Raw genomic sequence first — 18,268 nt, forward strand, 5'->3', positions numbered from 1 at the left:
CCCTCTCGTCTCTGCGCTGATTGAGCCGTCATTAGCTGTGTGAAATGCAATTAGACTGGCCTGTACTCGGTCTAGATGTGGAGACCATTGAGCAATAATTGTGTTGTCCTTGCACAGGTCTAGCGCTTTCCCCTCTGACAGACTGATCGATGATTATTGGCAGGCAGCTGGACGGACTGATGCAGACTCGGACTGGATCTTTGACGTCTGCAGCCGCAGTGGAAAAGAAAGGCTTGTATGGGCCATTAAAGTGCAAACTAGAAGGGCTCATTTCCCCAAATATTTGATATGAAGATAAAACGAACAGCAGGCTTGTAGATCAGGAAGTCTGAGACAATAGAGGCATGTGAATAATGAGGAATTTGCGCTGACCACCAACACAAGTTCAATATTGACTTTTTGGAGCAGCAGCGGCTCCGCCTTGTTCCCAGGGAGCCTCCAAATGCTGATATATGTAATGTGTGTAACCCTAACCGCATGGAAAACAAGCAGGCTGCAGCCAGGCCTTCCTCCTGGAGGCCTCTCTGTAATATTTCTCTCATATGAGCATTTCAGCCTTCTACAAACAGCAGTTTTTGCAAGCAAAGGCGATTTCATGTTTCACAAATGGAAGGGAATGACCTATAAATTGGACTGCTTTTGAATGCAAATGTCTGGATGTTAATTAACACCTGTGTTGTTGATTGTGGGAGCTTGTTGGCCTTTGATTGAAAAGAAATGGCACCTAGGAGCATCAGATGTAGCTTTGAACTAGGCAGCTTGTCTTTGATTGGCATGGGAAGGAAGAAAGACTGAGAAATATCACACAAAGGCCATCTTAATTTCCCGAATTAGGGGTTGTAATGTGAGGGCGAGGGGGTACCAAAGGTCTGTGCATTTCAGGCTCTGGACAACAGGCACTTAGACTTGGCCTTTGGCTGGACTGGACAATGGCTGTGTGCTGAATTTACATGTCTGCATTGTGCTGCTCTGACATCAGGTCATCTGATAGGTGAGGTTGGACCTCACCTGCGGGCTTTGAGGAAGAAGACTCTGTGTTCTTTACTGTTCATATGCAGGATCTTCTCCTGCACCAGCCAATTAGATCTTATTTATTTGTTTGTTTTTGGAAATAAATGTTGCCCCTTTTTTTCTTTTGCTTGTTGCATTTGTCATTTGTTAACTGTGTGCAGCTGTGCCATTATAAACTGATGGCCGTGTGTTGTTCTATTTTGTGCATATTTAGCATGTTGTGTATGTGAATTTTATAAGATATATGTAGTTTTGCTCTTTTTTTAGGGTCCCAGCCAGGGATAATGGATAAAAACCGCCTTTGAGGCTCATTTGCAGCATTGTCTGCATCAATCAGCGTTGAATTAATGAGCAATGTCCTCATCAAATAAGCTAATAGATTAAATAAATAAGTGTGTCGTGATTACGTTTCTTTTATTCAGTACTAATTTTGTAAGAATAGAATAAACATCTTGAAATGTCCAACTTCGAATAAAAACCTGATATTATCTATGAGACCAGTGGTTATAGTACATATGCACAACTGTTAATTGTCATAGCAAATTTCATTCATTCATTCATACAAAAAGCTGCAAAACCTGCACACAAACAGTTGCAAACAAAAAGAAAATCTTTCACTCATCATTTACAAATGATTCAGTTAAAACACAAAGACGACAGCAACAAGATCATAATAATTCAGCCATTATAACTCTGCAATACTGTTATTAGTCTTAACTCCATACACACATAACTGCCTCCACACACATGCAATTGGATATGTATTGTTTTTTTTAAGCTTTTTTTTCATATTTCTTTCATACTGTGAACTTTTTCCATACTGCGTCCTGTGATTGTTCCATACATGTGGTACCAGGTCTCAGCTCTAATTAATAATTGGTCTTGCTTGTAAGCTGCAGGCACTCGCTGGAGTGAGCGAGCGGGTCTGGCAGTCATCTGTCATTTGCTCTTCCTGTGTGCCCCTTCAGTCTGTCTGACATCTCTAAGCAAACACCGGCCAATACACAACCGCAGGCAGGGCCTTCAGGGCAGCCAGTGAGAGCACCCCTCTTCTAATGTTTGTGTGACAAAAAAGGCAAGGCAAATCCTCGCAATGGAATCAGATAATCACCAACCTGTGAAGAGCCTGCCCCAATCCACATCCACGCCGGCCCCCCGGCCCCTGGATTAACTGTCTGTTTGTCTTATAATTTTAATCTGCTGGAGAGGGCCAAGAATGGGTGACAGGGCTCGGAATAAACATCTAATCCTGTAGTCCCCCTCCTCCCTTGGAGATCTGCACTACTTCCTCCTCAGCCCTCTGTTATACACTTGTACCAAAGTGAGCAGGCTGGAGTGCCAGCTGGTTTTTAGTCCAGATCTTGGTCCACCTTTTGCTGGACAAAACTGCTCTCCAGCCACCCAGACAGTCAGAAATAAGCCCCCTGTGTGACAGACTGTTGCCAGACTGCCCCGGCCTGACATCGTGCAGTGGAATGTACACGACAGAGTGTGGGGTGTGTGTAGACAAGGGTGCTACTGAGGAGAGGCCACTTCAGGTTCACAGGGTCAAGAGATGTCTGTCTGGGACGCATGTGTAGCAGCAGAGAAAACACTTCAGACTGGACCGGGGAGACAAGCGTTTTAATTCTGGCATTTTACTGATTAAAAGAGACTTTGTTCAGCTATGTGAAATAAAGAAAAGCACTCAGATGCTTTTGATTTAATGGAAATGGCAGCAAGGACTCCATTGGTAATGAGCACATTAACTGTAACTGTTAATTATACAGATATGGGTTTTAAATCGCCTTTGTCTTGACAATCAATGCCAAACAAATTCATGTATTTTATGTTGCCCCAAGAATGTTTTTGATTTTAAGGTGGAAAGACCACTGAAAGAGCATTTTACCCATCACAATACCTACTTAAAAGCTGTGGCACATTTGGCTTTAGAAAAATACAGCTGAACAAATATGTAAATACATAAAAAGGCACAAGGATTTTGAGTGTCTGATTTTCCACAATTAATTTATTTACACCATAAAGAGTAGGTTTTAGAGCCTCGTTCTGCCATCAAATGAAACGCAGGCCACCGGCATCAAGCATTGTTTTAGTGGAACTCTGGTGAAATTACATCTCCACAATGCGGATGGCACTCGAGTCTAATTGTTGCTGTTTGAAGTATGGCCACTTAGATATCCTGTTTAGGATGGGGCTGTATTGTCGCACCTTTGTTCTGATAAGGGTCCCTGCCCCCATTGACAAAGTGCGAACGACTGGGAGGGCCGCAACAATATAAGGGGCCAGAGGAGTGTCAGAGGGACACTCTGCCTCTGGGTGACTTGCTACTGTGCTGCTGTCTATCACACTGACGTTTTACTCATGGATTTCCTCCGCGCTTGTGTCCTGTGCACCGCTCTCCTCGCTCTCGCCAAGGCTTTTACGCATGAGGATATGAAGGACGCGCTGCTGCAGAAACTTGGGTTGGATGAAGTTCCTAAGATCCATAAAAGGGATTTGGAGAATCTGGTTATTCCGGCGCACATCAGAAACAAGTACTTGTCTATGCTGAAGATGCACCACAGCAGGAGACGCAGATCTCTGCCCAGCCTGGCGGGCATCCTGAGGGGAATCCCTGGGAACGCAGGTAAGCACCTACCCCATTTTTCATTTTTGTAATCTGTAGGAATTCATATGAAAATAGCTTTGACACAGATGCCAGATGAAGTAAACCATTATTTCCGTGCGTAATTGTGACACTTGGTGAAAAGACTATTTTACGCACCAAACTGCCTTCACCAAACACTCATTTTAAACCACGTGAGAGAAAGAATCGCCTAAAACACCAACAATGCTTTGTGCTTTAGATATTTCCGGGGAGTATGTATATTCTGACACCACTCGGCACCGCATGGTATTCGACATGGAGGCGAGGATCCCGGATAACAGCGAGGTGACCATGGCGGAGCTGAAGCTCTACCAGCGGGCTTCTTACCACAAACGCTTCGCTGTGGAGAGGAAGAGCCACCGGCCCGTCAGCAACGCCCGGGTCAGCATCTACTGGGTGGAGGTGCTGCCAAACGGATCCAACCGGACATCGCTGGTGGATTCACGGTAAGGAATCACTTTCTCATGGCGACGCTGTAGCGCAATTAAGAGGCGACATCACCAAGGCCTCTCGATAATATTTAAATCGTCTTCTCCAGGAAATAATCAACTTTTTAATTAATCGATCCTTATCTCGTGCTCACAGGTTGATCCCCATTCACGAGACCGGCTGGAAGAGCTTTGATGTGACCCAGGCGGTGCACTATTGGTCCAAGACCCAGCAGAAGACACCTATGCACCTGGAGGTGTGGATCGAGGGCGAGAGACCTGGCAGCTACGCGGCAGAGATGGCTAAGAGTGTGCGCTTTACCACCCAGGAGCAGACGGACAACACCTTGGGGAAGCCCGAGCTCATCCTCTACACACTCAACCTCGAAGAGTACGGGTAAGGGCGCCAGCTTTTGATATACAGGATATTGAATCAGTGTGACAATTAGTCCTCTTTTTCTTGCCATTCATTATAGTAGTGTGACACTGGGGCGTCAGGCTACTTCATGGTTTGGAAAATTAAAAGTAGTGGCTGGCAGTGAAAAACAAGAATCCAAGAACCACATCTAATGAGTTCAGATGTTTCACAGATTAGTGTTTAATAGTTCTGATCTTATTTGTTTTGAACAATTCTTACTTCTATTTAGATTTAATTGGGCCTATTTATGTAGATTCACCCACTAAAAAACAAGAATTATCATAACTGGATAACTATGACAAGCAGGGGTGTAGCTAAGAGAGGCCTCTCAGGGCCTCTGTGTCTCAGCAGCCATCTGACTTTCTCCATCCTTTCCTCCTCAGTTCTCGTGGCGACTGCGACGTCAACCAAAACAAAGACACCTGCTGCAGGGAACAGTACTTCATCAACTTCCGCGCTCTCACCTGGACGCAGTACTGGATCATCGAGCCAGCGGGCTACCAGGCCTTCAGGTGCACCGGCGGCTGCAAGCAGCCCAAGCGCAACTACGGCTACGGGGAGAGGCGGTGCACGGTGTCTGAGAGCGCCCCGCTACCCATCATGTACCTGGTGAAGAAGGGGGACTACACTGAGATAGAAGTGGCTGAATTCCCCAATATGATTGTGGAGAGGTGTGCCTGCACGATGGACAACGTCTCCATAGTATGAAGTCAGGGAAAACAGCTGTAGTAATCCTGTTCTCACAGACTGCTGGGAAGCATCGCAGGATCCTTGTAGTGTTTTTCCATTTGGGTGTTGATGTATTTAATGGTTTGAAACAACACGTTGAGTACTTTCTATTTAAAAGGACATTTATGGGGAGTTCCACACACGACAGGCAGTCCTGCTGCCATCGAGCTCCCTCTCCTCCCACAAGCACTTTTATGTATTTTGTAAAAAATCTGATTTTTTATTTGAATTTGTGTGAGTTGTGTTGAATCTGCAGCCATCGTTCAAATTCTGTCTGATGTGTTATATTTTCAAGCTGTACATAATATGGATGAGTTTATGTTTGGAAAATAAAATATTTTGTTTCACTTAAGAGTTTGTGCTCTTCCTCCTCCCTGCTGTCGAGCGTGGCTGTCTGGCCCCATTCACATTCATGATGCCATTCACATGCAGTTACATACAGCCGCCTCCTCCCCTTTCGCCTCTTTATTTACACTTATAGGAAATTGTAGAGCAGAGCAAATAATTTGCCTAATGACTTATAACATTTGTTATACTGAGGGGACCCCGTTGTTGACAGTGACGGTCCAAGCTTCTTGTAATGCTTTATTGACAGTGGGAAGGAGCTACACGGCCACATGCAGACAAACATGAGGTCAATTCACATTAAGCCAGAATGGGCTTCTCGTGTGTTTACATCAGACTTAGACCGGGCCAAACGTTGGTAATCAGAGCCAATACCTAATGCACTGTTTGCTGTCTGAGTGGGGGGTCTTGTCATTCACTAATATGCTGCTGATGGAGGTAAACATGCTGCCCTGCCAAAGACAAGCAGCTGTCTGTCTGGGAGGGAAGTGGATTCCCAAAATGCACCTCCAGCAGCACCAGGAGTCATGGAGATAGAGGAAACACAGGCAGTGCTGGAAAGAATGAGTGTCACGCATACTCTGCTACTTTTCACAGAGCAGCCAGCCCCCTGAAAGTTTTCATGTGCTATTTTTTCTATAACGTTAAAGTAGATTTAATGTGGCTTTTCTGATGCTGATCAATAGAAAAGACATTTAAGATCAAAATGACTCACCTTCTTTAAAATGGTGCAGCCAACTGGCCTCAGAAGTCACATCATTAGTTAAATGGAAATAGCTTGCATGTAGTCAAGGGGTTTTAATTAAATGTAATATAAATACTCCTGTATCTGTAGTGTAAATACACCAGCATCTGTAGTAGAAATACACCTGTATCTGCAGGATGAATGCACAAGCATCCGTAGTATTACTACAACTGTATCTCCAGTATAAATACACCGTTATCTATAGTAGAACTACACCTCTATATATAGTAGAACCTCTATATCTGTAGCATAAATACACCAACATCTGGAGTAGAAATACACCTCAATCTGTGGTAGAACTACACCAGCATCTGTAGTAGAAATACAGCAACAACTGCAGTAGAAATACATGTGTATATGGACGGTCCAGCTTTGAGTAAGGTAGTATTGAGGCCTAACATGAAGACAAAGGGACAATCTCAACAACTGAGCAAAAAGATGATGAAGAAGCATGAGTCAGGAGATGCAGGTTGGAGGCTGAGTTTGGAGAGACTGTGCAGACAGCAGCTCTTAGACAGGAGTCTGCAGCCGTGCTAGACGCTCTGTGAGGCTGCACTGAGACACAATGCTGCTTTGAGATAGACGCTAACATCAGCATGCCAACGCCATCACAATATAAAGGTAGCATGTGTCTGTTCATCAGGTGGAATGCTTACAATGTCCACCATCTTAGTTTAGTGTGTTAGCATGCTAACATTGTCTCTGTGGAACACAAAGCTAGGTTGAGGATGCATGTATTTATGGTGGTACTAGATTAAAGGTCGGGGGGATTAAAGCTGTCAAAATTCATGCTCTGGACATTTAATCTAGTCTGCTTTGATGTCGTGAGGCAATAAAAATGGAAAAACCCTTTTTTTTTGATGCACTGTAACAAACCACAGAGTCACTATCCACCAGCTTCTTTAACTTTAATAGAGTTGAGACAAATTATAAAACAAAATACAATCCCAAACTTTTAAACACAAATATCAAAAACTGTCAGATAGAAAAGACAAGTCTCAGTGTCTCAAAGCGTTTGCATTGTTGGTTTAATCATAAAAGACCTGATATACAACCTGCAACATAAAGCGATAAAAATATAGTGTCTGTATAGTGTCACAGATGATACTGTAAACTCAAAGCTCGCATTCTGCTAGATTTATGTATCGAGTACAATAAAACAGGAGGGCACAACCTCGCCAGACATTTAAATATAGTCAATTCATCACACAGCAGTACTCGGGCAAACTAACACTTTCTTAATCACAACACAGTTATTACTCCAAGTCACTTGTCTCATGAACATTCGTGCATGGTTGAAATAGTGGTGAAGTATTTACATGGTTATTAAATATCAACACGGGCAGGTAGAAAACCAAAGCAATGGACACACACACGAGCGGATTCTGTCTGATCTACTGGACTGGTTTATTTTCCAGCTCTGATGATCTTCTACTGTCGAAACTCAAGCTGGGTGTCCTCTGCCAGCGCAGTGCGGTGGGACACATTATGAGCAGTTGGATGCGGAGCTGCCATTATTGCCGGGCCACACAGTCACCAACGTCAACTCTGGAGCGCCTCCAAACGCAACAGTGTCTTAAAGCGGACAAAAAGTTACTCTCTGCTGCCCTTTCCAGCCGTCTGAGAAAGGTCTTCACGGACTGTTGGTGTGTTGGATGTGTTGCGACACTGTGTAGCCCTTTAGGTTTGCTGGTGAGAATGAGAAACCCTGCCTGCTTTCAATCATGTTTGTGCTGAATTAGCATCATCAGAAAATTTGTTCAAAATTGTGAAAGTGTGTCAACTTAAAAAAAGGAAAATAAAATGCTTTTTGTGGTCGCGGTTTTGGAATCCGACTGATCAGTGCTGTTTTTTCAGAAGTCTACTGCACTAAAAGGAACCGTTGAAAAAGAATCTAGGAACGGCACTTCCTCCTGAGAATCAAGCATAGTCAGTGCTCTAATTTGAAAAATAAATTAAAAGACTTATTTCAAAAACAAATCAAAAAGAAGGCATAATGTAGTACTAAAAATGGCTTATTCATATCCTGAAAATGGCTTGGCCAAAATACTTTCTCAAAGCAATATACATTAGAATAGCTTAAGGGTCGGAGAGACGTATCAAACGGACACTTGAGGGGGAATCTTCACTAACGAGGCGTCAACTGGGGCTTGTAGTGGGGCTCGTCACTGTTTGAAGTAGCAAACTAGGACATCGCCCATTCAAAGGTCTTTTACACACCTTTGAACTGAATCAAAAGTCATAAGCCAGGAAGAATGTAAAAAAGCCAACAGGTTGTTTATTGTAGGTCTATGGTTTAGGTTACAGGTTTGATACTGGGAACAAAAGACAAAAACTTTGCTGTAATTCATTCGTTGCTTCAGTTTTAACTGTTTGACAGTGGACTATATCGACATGTACAGTCTAACAATATGATCACCTACCATGCTTCTCGCTAATAAGCCACGGTTCCTTTCAATCATTACCGTTTCTTAAACTTTGCATACAAACTACGGCAAAAAAAGGGAAAAAAATGTACAATTTGTAATAAAAAAAGCAAAACAAAAAGATCACAGCACAGATAAAATGCACAACCCTGGGGGAGGGGGAGAAAAAAAAACAAAAAAAAACTTCTCAACATCTGCTGGGCTGGCAAAATATTTCTGGTTCCTGATATTACAAACATGAGATTTTTAAAAGCACATTATTTAAAAGTGGTGAAAAAAAAAAGAATGAAATATACAACAAAAGAAAAACAGATGACTGAATGAGACTGAACCCACGCTGTACATGTGTATATAGATATATAAAGCTTCAATCACACTCAGGTTGCCTGGTCTCCCCTCTGATGTGGAATGTTGTTGCTCTGTAACACTTCAGTCTTCAGCTGATGGGTTTTAGATTATTAAAAGTGGGTTCAAGGAAAATAAAATCGAAAAGCGGGGTGGAGGGATGTTCCGTGGCTAGCGGTGGGCCTCTGCCACCAGTCCGTTAGAACAAATGTCTTAGTAATATCCAGGCTGATACTGCTGGCTCCACGGCTTCTGGTTCCAGAACTGCACAGGACACAGAGATCAGCAATGCATTCAATATTCTGCTGCTTTTCTTTGGGCATTGTTTGATAACACAGTTACAGGAAGGGGCTTTAAAAGGCTGATGTGTGCATTCAAGAACGCTTGAATGTCTGAGATAAAGAATGAAAGCACCTGTGCATACAAGCCTCTTTACTTTGGTGAGGTTGGGACAAAACACACTAGAGAGTGGGAAAAATATTCAGGGGGACTATAGTTTTATTCACATGCACACGTCAAATTTGGCTTTTAAACTTAATATGTGTCGTCTTAAACATTGACTCTGTGTGTGTGTGTGTGTGTGTGTGTGTGTGTGTGTCTGCTGTAGTGAGCACATTAACCGTGTCTCAGCTGCAGAAATACTGACCCCTTGCTGCCAGCTCTGGTTGAAGGCTTGGGCCTTGTCCATGCCATTCCTGTTGCCAAAGTTACCGCTGTTCCTGTTGTTGCCATAGTTGCCGTTCTTGTTGCCAAAGTTGCCGCGGTTACCGCCTCTCTGATGAAACTGTAGTGGGAGACGTTCAGGGAAATGATGAGCACGCAGGAGCTCACAAACTTGAATATGCATCAACATAATGTGATGAAAAAAACATGATAAACTTAAAGTATATGAGTCAATGCTAGAACACTTGGAGTGCTTTGAATGCTGCAGACACTTTGAAAGCCTCTGCAAACTGGACACCAGGATCAAACCCACCTGGCCGGGATGTCCCCTGTTTCCACCGCGGTTCATGTTGCCTCCACCTCCTCTGTTCATGTTGCCTCTGTGCATTGGGCCGCCTCTGTTCATGGGTCCCCCTCTGGGTCCCATGTTGCCCCTCATTGGACCACCCCTGGGGGATCCTCCCAGGCTGGGAATGTGGCCACCACCCCGGTTGAAGTTTCCACGGTTATGGAACCCTCCTCTGAAGGCCGGAGGAGGCAGGAAGCCGCGAGGTGGACGGTTGAAGCCACCACGAGGGCCAGGAGCTGCAGAAAGATCCGAAGCAGGACAGTGAGGATAAACGTGCTTTCAACTCTAAACAATAGCTTCTACTAAAATTGCACTAATTACGCTTCAAATGTCAATTGCACCTCCTCTGAAGTTGCCTCTGTTTTGGAAGCCTCCACGGCCGCCTCCTCTCTGTCCAGGTCCACCGCCGCGGCCAAACTGGTTCTTGCCTCCCCGGCCACCACGCAGGCCGCCACCTCTTTTGGGCGTTGTGCTTCCCTGGTTGGGTTTCTTCTCAGCTGGCAGAGCGGTCTTGCTTTCCTCTTTGTACTGTTCCAGCAGCTTGCCGGCCTCCTCCTTCTGCAGCTCGGCATAGATGACCTCATCAAAGCTCTCTCCCTCCTCAGGCAGAGAGTAGAAACCTGAAATGGAAAGGAGGTGGAGGACATGGTTAGGGGTGCAAAAAGAGAAAAGGCTGAATCTGACTGAAAAAGAACCAGTAGGTTTCAACTAGCCTTAACCCAAGCATCGTTTCTTACCTTTCATTTTGAGGACAGCGTGCTCGGGCACTTCTTTGCCATCACTCTCAACCTTCTGCTGGACCCTCTGCTTGTACTCTTCGTCAGAGGGGCAGACCACCACGGCTTTGCGCTGGAAGCCTGCAAACAAGCACATCTTCCTCTTCTGGCCTGGAGCAGACAGGTTAGTCTGGGGGAGAGGAGAGAGGGATTTATAATGTCACACCTGTATATTTTTGGCAAACGCTGTGATCAGATTCAGAACCAGCTGCTTACATGGTCCAGGATGTAGTTCCTCTTCTTGCGGGCAGCAATCTCAATGAACTTTCCCAAGAACAGTGGTGCTCGCTGGGAAATGGCGGTCAGTTTTGTGATGTCCTTTGACTGGCGTTTCAGGCTGTTGATCTGCATTCAATGATGATAAAATCTACATTAGGGACACAGACTTACAGCATGTGCACATGCTACAGAGTTACTAAAATCAATAGGAAACCACACAGCTGTACCAGTACTGACCATCATCTTGTCCACAATGGTGTCACTGCCCAGGATGTAGTATTTCCCAGGGTTCTCCTGGACATGGTTCTTCACCCATGTAGTCTTCCCTGAGCCTGGCAGGCCGACCATCACTATGATCTACATAACATGAAGCCAAAGAAAGAACTGCGGTCAACGCCCCCCAAAAAGTGACTCTAAACACTGAAACACACCTGAATATCAATAAAGAAAATACACATCTATCACACAAGTAATCAAAAGATTATCCACACATTATTGTGCTTACCTCGCAGTCAGCCTTGGTCTGTGGCCCCTTGAGCCCACGGACTCGCTCATCCACAGGGATCTGCTGCAGGAAGGTGTAGCCCTGAGGCTGGGGGAAGTACGGAGTCTCCATCTGGCCAAAGTTAAACTCCACTGCACAATTGTGGCAGATGATGTGGGGGAAGAGGGCCTGGCCGTTCAGGGTGTCCTTGCTGAACTGGAAAGCGATGGCTGGCTCCCCGCCATTCTTGGAGAAGGACAACACCACCTCCTCACCCTCAAAGTCCTTGGCAAAGAAAGCAAAACGCAAAGTTCTTTCGTGTGCAATAAAGACAGTTATGAAATGAGAAAAGGTGACGCTCATTGGCACAAATTACACTGATTTTCATGGACTTTAAAGAGCTGATAAAATATAAGCAGCATTCATGACTTACAATAAGGCAGCAGATGACATCGTTCTCCTCATAGGTTTCTCCAAAGTCCTCCGTCACGCAGTTGCTGGTCTTCTTGCCTTTCCCAGAGTATGCATAAGAATGCTCCTCCTCACCTACACATTAATGGGAGAATGCATTATTTAACAAAAACATTTCGTGACAGCTAGCAGGTAGAATACTGCTGAATTAACACGCCATGCCTCAGTCACTGGGACTCTGTAATGGTGTGTGAATCATCTGTTGGCAATACGCCAGCCACCATTACTATGATGCAGCCGGAGATGGAGCCATTTTACATTAACATGTCATACTGAATATGAACCAGGAGAGGGACCTCTTGAGACTGACTGCCTTTCACAGAGGACCACAACAGCTTCATCTCTTAGTGTCATCTTATTTGGCAGATGCCCGGTACAGCCTGTTCAGTCTTAAATTTTAAAACAAGGTTCACTTTCTTGCAAATTCTACACATTATTGTGATCCCATGCATTGGTTTGGTCAGTGTTTTGCGTACTAGAGAAGCAATGATTTCCCATTTTTTAGTCATTACAGACACATAAGGAACAAACTAAAATGATCTTTAACAGTTCTCCGTACACAGCATGTGTGATGTGACCAAGCAGAAACTTCTCTGGCAGCGAGTGAACAAACGCCGCCAAGGGCAAACGGAAAGTTACAGCTGGACTCGACACTTCATTCATTCCACCGACACTGAATGCCTGAACGACACAGCCAAAAGTCTCACACACAGAAGACTGTAGTTAAAAGCATATGTATATATAAGACACTGACCGAGGAGCAGAGAGCCAGTAGCCGGGGACCAGCCGACCTGCACGTCATGAATGTCCATGTTCTTGCTGGAAATGTGCTTCACAGGAATTTTCTCTGTAATCTGTTAGCATGAAACAAAAACACACAGACAAAATGCATCAAGACTCATTTCCACTAGTCCAGTGCGTGTCTGAATTTGACCATTTTACACCTAGTTTGTAAATACTGTTTAAACTTATACATAAGCCAGTACCTTCATCTCGAAGCAGGCTTTGCCTTTGTTCACACCGTAGGTACCCTTGCCTCCGGACCACAGGTAAGCAAAACTCTCCATTGTGAGAGATGAGGCACTGTAACGGTCCCGTGACACCTTAAAGTGCAGGTCGCAGTTGTCTGGAGCACAAGAACGCATACTCATCAATATCTGTATCTATGCAAAAAGGTCTCAGATAAACAAAGTGTGGTTAATGCTCTAGTCTGTGGTTATGCAAGTCTTCTTAGACAGATGTTCTTTGCAATTCCAACTTTGGATCTTGGAATACCAGTAACTGCAGTTATTTGTCACATTAAAATCACTTACAGGCATCCAAGCAGACTTTTGTGTCATCAAACTCCTCATCTTCTTCCTCAAGGGGTGGCACAGGAGACTTAAATGAGGCCCTGAAAAGAGATACCATGCAGTCAATTAGAGGTTTCGCATGTCAGTGCAACTGCATGGAACAAATAGATGTCTTGGGTACCACTTGCTGAAAAATATTTGGGGAGAGAAGTGGAGAGACAGACTAGGGGTAACGATACAAAATAGAGGCAGTAAATTGGGCAGACGAGCCTTTTTGGATAGTCTGTAATGTGGACCTTGGCAGACAACACTTACCTTGCAGTATCCAGCGAAATCTAAAACGTGAGAGATACACAGAAAGAAAGCACCTCTGCTAGCCTTAACATGCAAGGCTATCCATTGGTGAAAGTGATAACCCAAAGCAGACCTCTCCCCTCTGAGATCAGTGTGTTTATGATCTCCAGGGTTGCTGTAGGGTCAGTCAGAGCAATGGCGGGTGCAGTTATATTTAACTTCCCATGTGTGGAATTATAAATGAAAAGGTCAGGGCTAGCTCACTGTCCTGTGTAACTATCTAGTACAAGCTGTCACCATGCTTAGCTACTTGAAAGGAGCAATTACAGAGCACTGAGCTACAGCAACTTACCAACTCTGTAGCTTGAGATCAGGTATCCAATTCTTTTACTGGTAAGTTTGAAAAACTAGTCAAATTGTTGTAAGAAAGGTAAACATTTTCACAATGCTTAAGCATTGTTTCAACTGAAGCAATGATCTGGGGCCAGTGGAGTCGTTATTTAGTAGGAAGAAACTGGTTTGGGGTTCAACATCCCATTCTCATCACCTGCAGCAATCTTAACATCTCCAAAGACATCCATCATCGTATTTGTCCTCAATCAGACTTGAGTATTGTACAAGTGATTGCTGAGGGGAAACTTATGGTGGCTCTGGAGAACAGGCTGTCTGAGTTGGAGCATACTGTCGATACAGTCAACCAGTGGGCCACACACTGGCTGCTGGTCTAAAGGCCTGCGGCTGCCCAGGGGTCACTGTTTTCACACAGGGTAGATTAAAGCTCTCTCAATATTATAGTAATGGGGAAACAAGGAAAAACCTGGACTTTCAATTGGGAATGAATGGTTGATTGTAAAAATAAATAAATAAATAAAAAAATTGACTGTCCAATTACACGGCGGATAAAAGCACCTGAAGAGGCAGCGAGACTATCTTGTTCAAACAATTCTGGTGCCCTGAACACTCATGAAGAGTCCGAGAAGTTTCCCAAAAGTACAAAAAAAAATTCAAAAAATCAAAATGGCTGAATCAGAACGCGATTCCATTTTCTGCCACTTGATCCTTACAGTGTGTCAACAGCGCAATGAAAACAAAACACTGACCAAGAAGTAGGTACATGTATGCACACTCACAAACACCCACACACACCATGCATGATGGCACCTGTACAGGGGTAGAAAAGAGCCTGGCAAACACACACATCCACACTCTCACACCATGATAACACACACACACACACACAAGACATGATACATGAGACAGAAATAGCATTTTGACATCATACAACCAAACAAAATGGAAAAAAAAAGAAAAAAGGAAAAAAAAGGGAAAAAAAGGAAAGAAAAAAGACCATTGCGAGGCAAAACGATGGACGGTCAATAGCGAGCTCCTCCGTGGACGGTCCAAATACCTTGGGATTTTTGCTACATCCTTGTGTGCTACACTGCAGCAGTGGACCCTTCCTCCCATGCCTCTCAGCTATTCCTCCCACCCTCCCTTCTTTCAAAAGTGCACATCTGCTACCTTCCTCTGGGTTTGTTCTCTTTGAGCAGCCTTGTTTCACGTTGAGGACACAGTGGGCTTTCCAAAACAATAAGTGGCACGAGGAACAGATGTGAAAATTCATAGAGACTTGATAGTTGCACTTCTGCTACAGAATGCAGTTCATTAAAGACACATATATGAGCGGGCACTGTAAAAGGTAAATGGTAAGGCTCTTTAAGTAGTCAGGGATGACCCTCAAAACATGTGTGTGAAAGTAAGGTTGTTAATAAATAGTATAATACTTGAAAATGAGGGTTTTCTCTTGCTAGTTATATGTGCATTGGCACTTAAAGCCAATACAGTTTAACAAAGCTATGGATGGCGCTTCAGGGATGCTGAAGGCCATTTTTGCTCTGTCCCATCCTTACCAGCTGTATTTGTTCTCTTCAATAAATTCAAAGTAGCCCCTTCCATGTTCCTCCCGGCGTCTCTTAACACCCTTCTTATTCTTCTGATCAGCATTCGTGTCTTTGTCCGCATCCCCTTTGAAAATAGAACAAAGATATAGAATGAGGTGCTCCTTTTTATGTGAGAGAGAGGTCGGACTGGCAGTGGGGTTCTGGCCCACAAAGCCCGTTCATTAGTTACATTGTGTCGACCATAATCATCAATGTTAAGGTAACTTAGAGGTGACACCTCATGATTACAATTAAACAACACAGTCATACTTCATAAACTGTAACAGCTCTAATGACCAGTTAGTAATTACAAAGTGAGCTGGTCCAAATGAACATTGTGAACAGTGTTTGCTGGGGCTGGAAAAACAAGTCTCTGCAAAGTAAAAGGGCCAAAACCCTGCAAAAAAGGGCTCAGACTTTACTGCTTAATAAGATTCAGATATAAGTCTTTCATTAAGAGGATAAACCTACTGTGCTCCGGGACAAATGCAACATGCAAGGAAATAGGGAAACCTACATAGACCTGGACCCCCCCCCCCCCCCCCAATATCTTACACAGAATTACCTAGGTGGCTATTCATTTTAATCCTATATTTTCTATGTTGATTCCAACAAGATGACGTTTTCTGTTCAAACCACGTACAAACTAACCACGTGCTGGCCAAGCAGTTCAGTGCCTGCCCCATGTTCTGCACAGCTTTGGGTAAGCTAGTTCAGTGTTCCCGGTCCTTACAAAATCAAATATACTTAAACACAGTTATCCCATTATGTATACACTTAGTCTTGCCATTGCCTGGGAAATTGACATTTAAGTTGAATTTGTCTTGTTTTTGGAACCCCCCAATTGTCACATCTCCGTTTACAGTAATTAACAGGGGAAACGCGTAGGAAAAATACCTTGTTATCACTAAAATAGTCAAACCTGTTCAACATTTCCATCATGTTGCTATCACGTTGTGTCAGTTTTTAATGTTGGTTATAAAGTGTCTGACTAAGCGCAGCGCCACCCTGCCACCCCATTGGTAGTGAAACGTCAATATAGGAACAACTGAACTAGCTAACCGGCTGTTCAGATAGTTAGCACTGCACCACAGACACAAAGAAAATGACGTTAGCTAGCAAGCTAACCAAGCAAAACGAAAAACCAGACTAAGCTAAATTAATAGCTTACTTCTCACTTATTTAACCTGGACATTGTAGCGAACGACATCCAATAACATAACAATAATGCTAAAGTTAAGGTTGTGGAGTGGACTATCGATACTTGACGTTGCAAAATGACGCGCTAGCCAAGGTAGTGACCGATGCTAACGGCAAATTAGCTGACCGGCTAACTGTTTCGGTTTGTGGCTAACGCTTGCTACCCTTGTGAGGTTACGCTATCTAGCTCAACATGGACGCTCTTTTGTATGGTTACGCATTCAAATTTGGTCATTCCCAGCCGGCTCCCTCCCGCGGTAGCATTAACGCTAACGTTATGGCAAAAACCGACACCCAGCCACAGTCCATCCAGCCAGTCACATTTTCATAACCAATCCAGTCGACTCACCCTCAGTAGCCTGGTCCCCGGGCTCACCATCCTCTGTATCTATTTTCTCCATGTCGTCCACATCTCCCTTGAGCATTGGATCCATCTCGTCGTCTTCGTCCCCGTCCCCGTCCTCTTCCCCCTCACCCATCTCTTCGTCCTCGGCAACGCCATCACCCTCGCCCCCATTTTCCGGCTCTTCTTCCTCCTCCTCGTTGGCCTCCATGCTTTCTTCTATCGGGCCATCGCCCTCTTCTTCCTCTCCCATACCTTCCTGATCGGCGGCCTGGCTGAAACCCTCGTGCGCCGCAGCCTCTTGGTCCAGCGGGGAGTCTCCGACTAGGGCCTCCTCGTCCAGCGCGGCCTGCAGCCGGTCCATCAGCTCGGCCTTCAGCCCCTTGTCCGAAAGATTACGCTTTTTCAGCTCGTCCTTCAGCTCGTTCACTTTCAGCTTTTTAACGTTAATGGAGCTCATTGTGGATGTTTGACTGCAAAATGTAGTAAGTAAAATTCACAAATACCACGACAAATAAATAACTGGGCGCCCTTTGTTAACGGATGTAGCTCAAATCTGCGCCAAATGGCACCCGCGCTGTCCGACCAATCTTTCACCGGCAAAAGAGCTGAGCGAGCCTGCGGTGTGGGGGAGGAGGATGACGTCGCCTACCGTAATTACCCAGAGAGCAACGCAGCTTGGCTACATAACCCGCCAGCCATCTGTCACTGCCGTAATTATAAAACCAGTGTCACAGAAAGCGCCGTTAAGGAAAAGTGGGACAGAATGTGGAGGAAGAAAATCCACACAATATAGCACCCACAATATTACTCATCTTTATTGACTAAGTACATATATGTTTGGAAATAAATAAGCATATTACGGAATGCATTTAAGAAAGGAATGGTTGTAGCAAGACTATAGGATGATGATATAAAATACCGTAATGTACAATATTGTTTACCTTAATTAATGTAGGGGTACTGGTTCTTGCACGAAGTAGGCGGCTAATGTATATTTAGTAAATATTTTGCATAATAGTGTCTTCCAAGGGAAAACAGAACTATGAATGATAAAAAAATAAATAAAATAAATCAAAGGGTGAATTTCATATAAATTGATTTAATATTCCCGGACAGCTGGCTATTGTAACATTAAATCTA

The 18,268-nt window shown here is 44.2% G+C and overlaps 2 protein-coding genes across 2 annotated transcripts; one reads left to right on the forward strand and one right to left on the reverse strand.

Moving 5' to 3' along the window:
* Positions 1-3,372: 3,372 nt before the first annotated feature.
* On the forward strand, positions 3,373-5,212 carry lft1 (lefty1). The gene is made up of 4 exons (XM_076757034.1): positions 3,373-3,637; positions 3,858-4,104; positions 4,244-4,483; positions 4,888-5,212. Exons 1-4 carry the CDS (start codon positions 3,373-3,375, stop codon positions 5,210-5,212), a joined length of 1,077 nt encoding a protein of 358 aa, XP_076613149.1.
* Positions 5,213-7,216: 2,004 nt separating this feature from the next.
* hnrnpub (heterogeneous nuclear ribonucleoprotein Ub) lies at positions 7,217-17,780 on the reverse strand. The gene is made up of 14 exons (XM_076755683.1): positions 17,132-17,780; positions 15,553-15,667; positions 13,370-13,449; positions 13,043-13,182; positions 12,811-12,910; positions 12,019-12,131; positions 11,607-11,870; positions 11,339-11,458; positions 11,099-11,227; positions 10,844-11,012; positions 10,448-10,726; positions 10,071-10,342; positions 9,741-9,878; positions 7,217-9,358 (listed from the first exon to the last, which is right to left on the reverse strand). Exons 1-14 carry the CDS (start codon positions 17,583-17,585, stop codon positions 9,308-9,310), a joined length of 2,424 nt encoding a protein of 807 aa, XP_076611798.1. The 5' UTR covers positions 17,586-17,780; the 3' UTR covers positions 7,217-9,307.
* Positions 17,781-18,268: the final 488 nt, after the last annotated feature.

This window comes from Chaetodon auriga, chromosome 18 (assembly GCF_051107435.1).
Source record: "Chaetodon auriga isolate fChaAug3 chromosome 18, fChaAug3.hap1, whole genome shotgun sequence".
NCBI classification, from domain to species: domain Eukaryota; kingdom Metazoa; phylum Chordata; class Actinopteri; order Chaetodontiformes; family Chaetodontidae; genus Chaetodon; species Chaetodon auriga.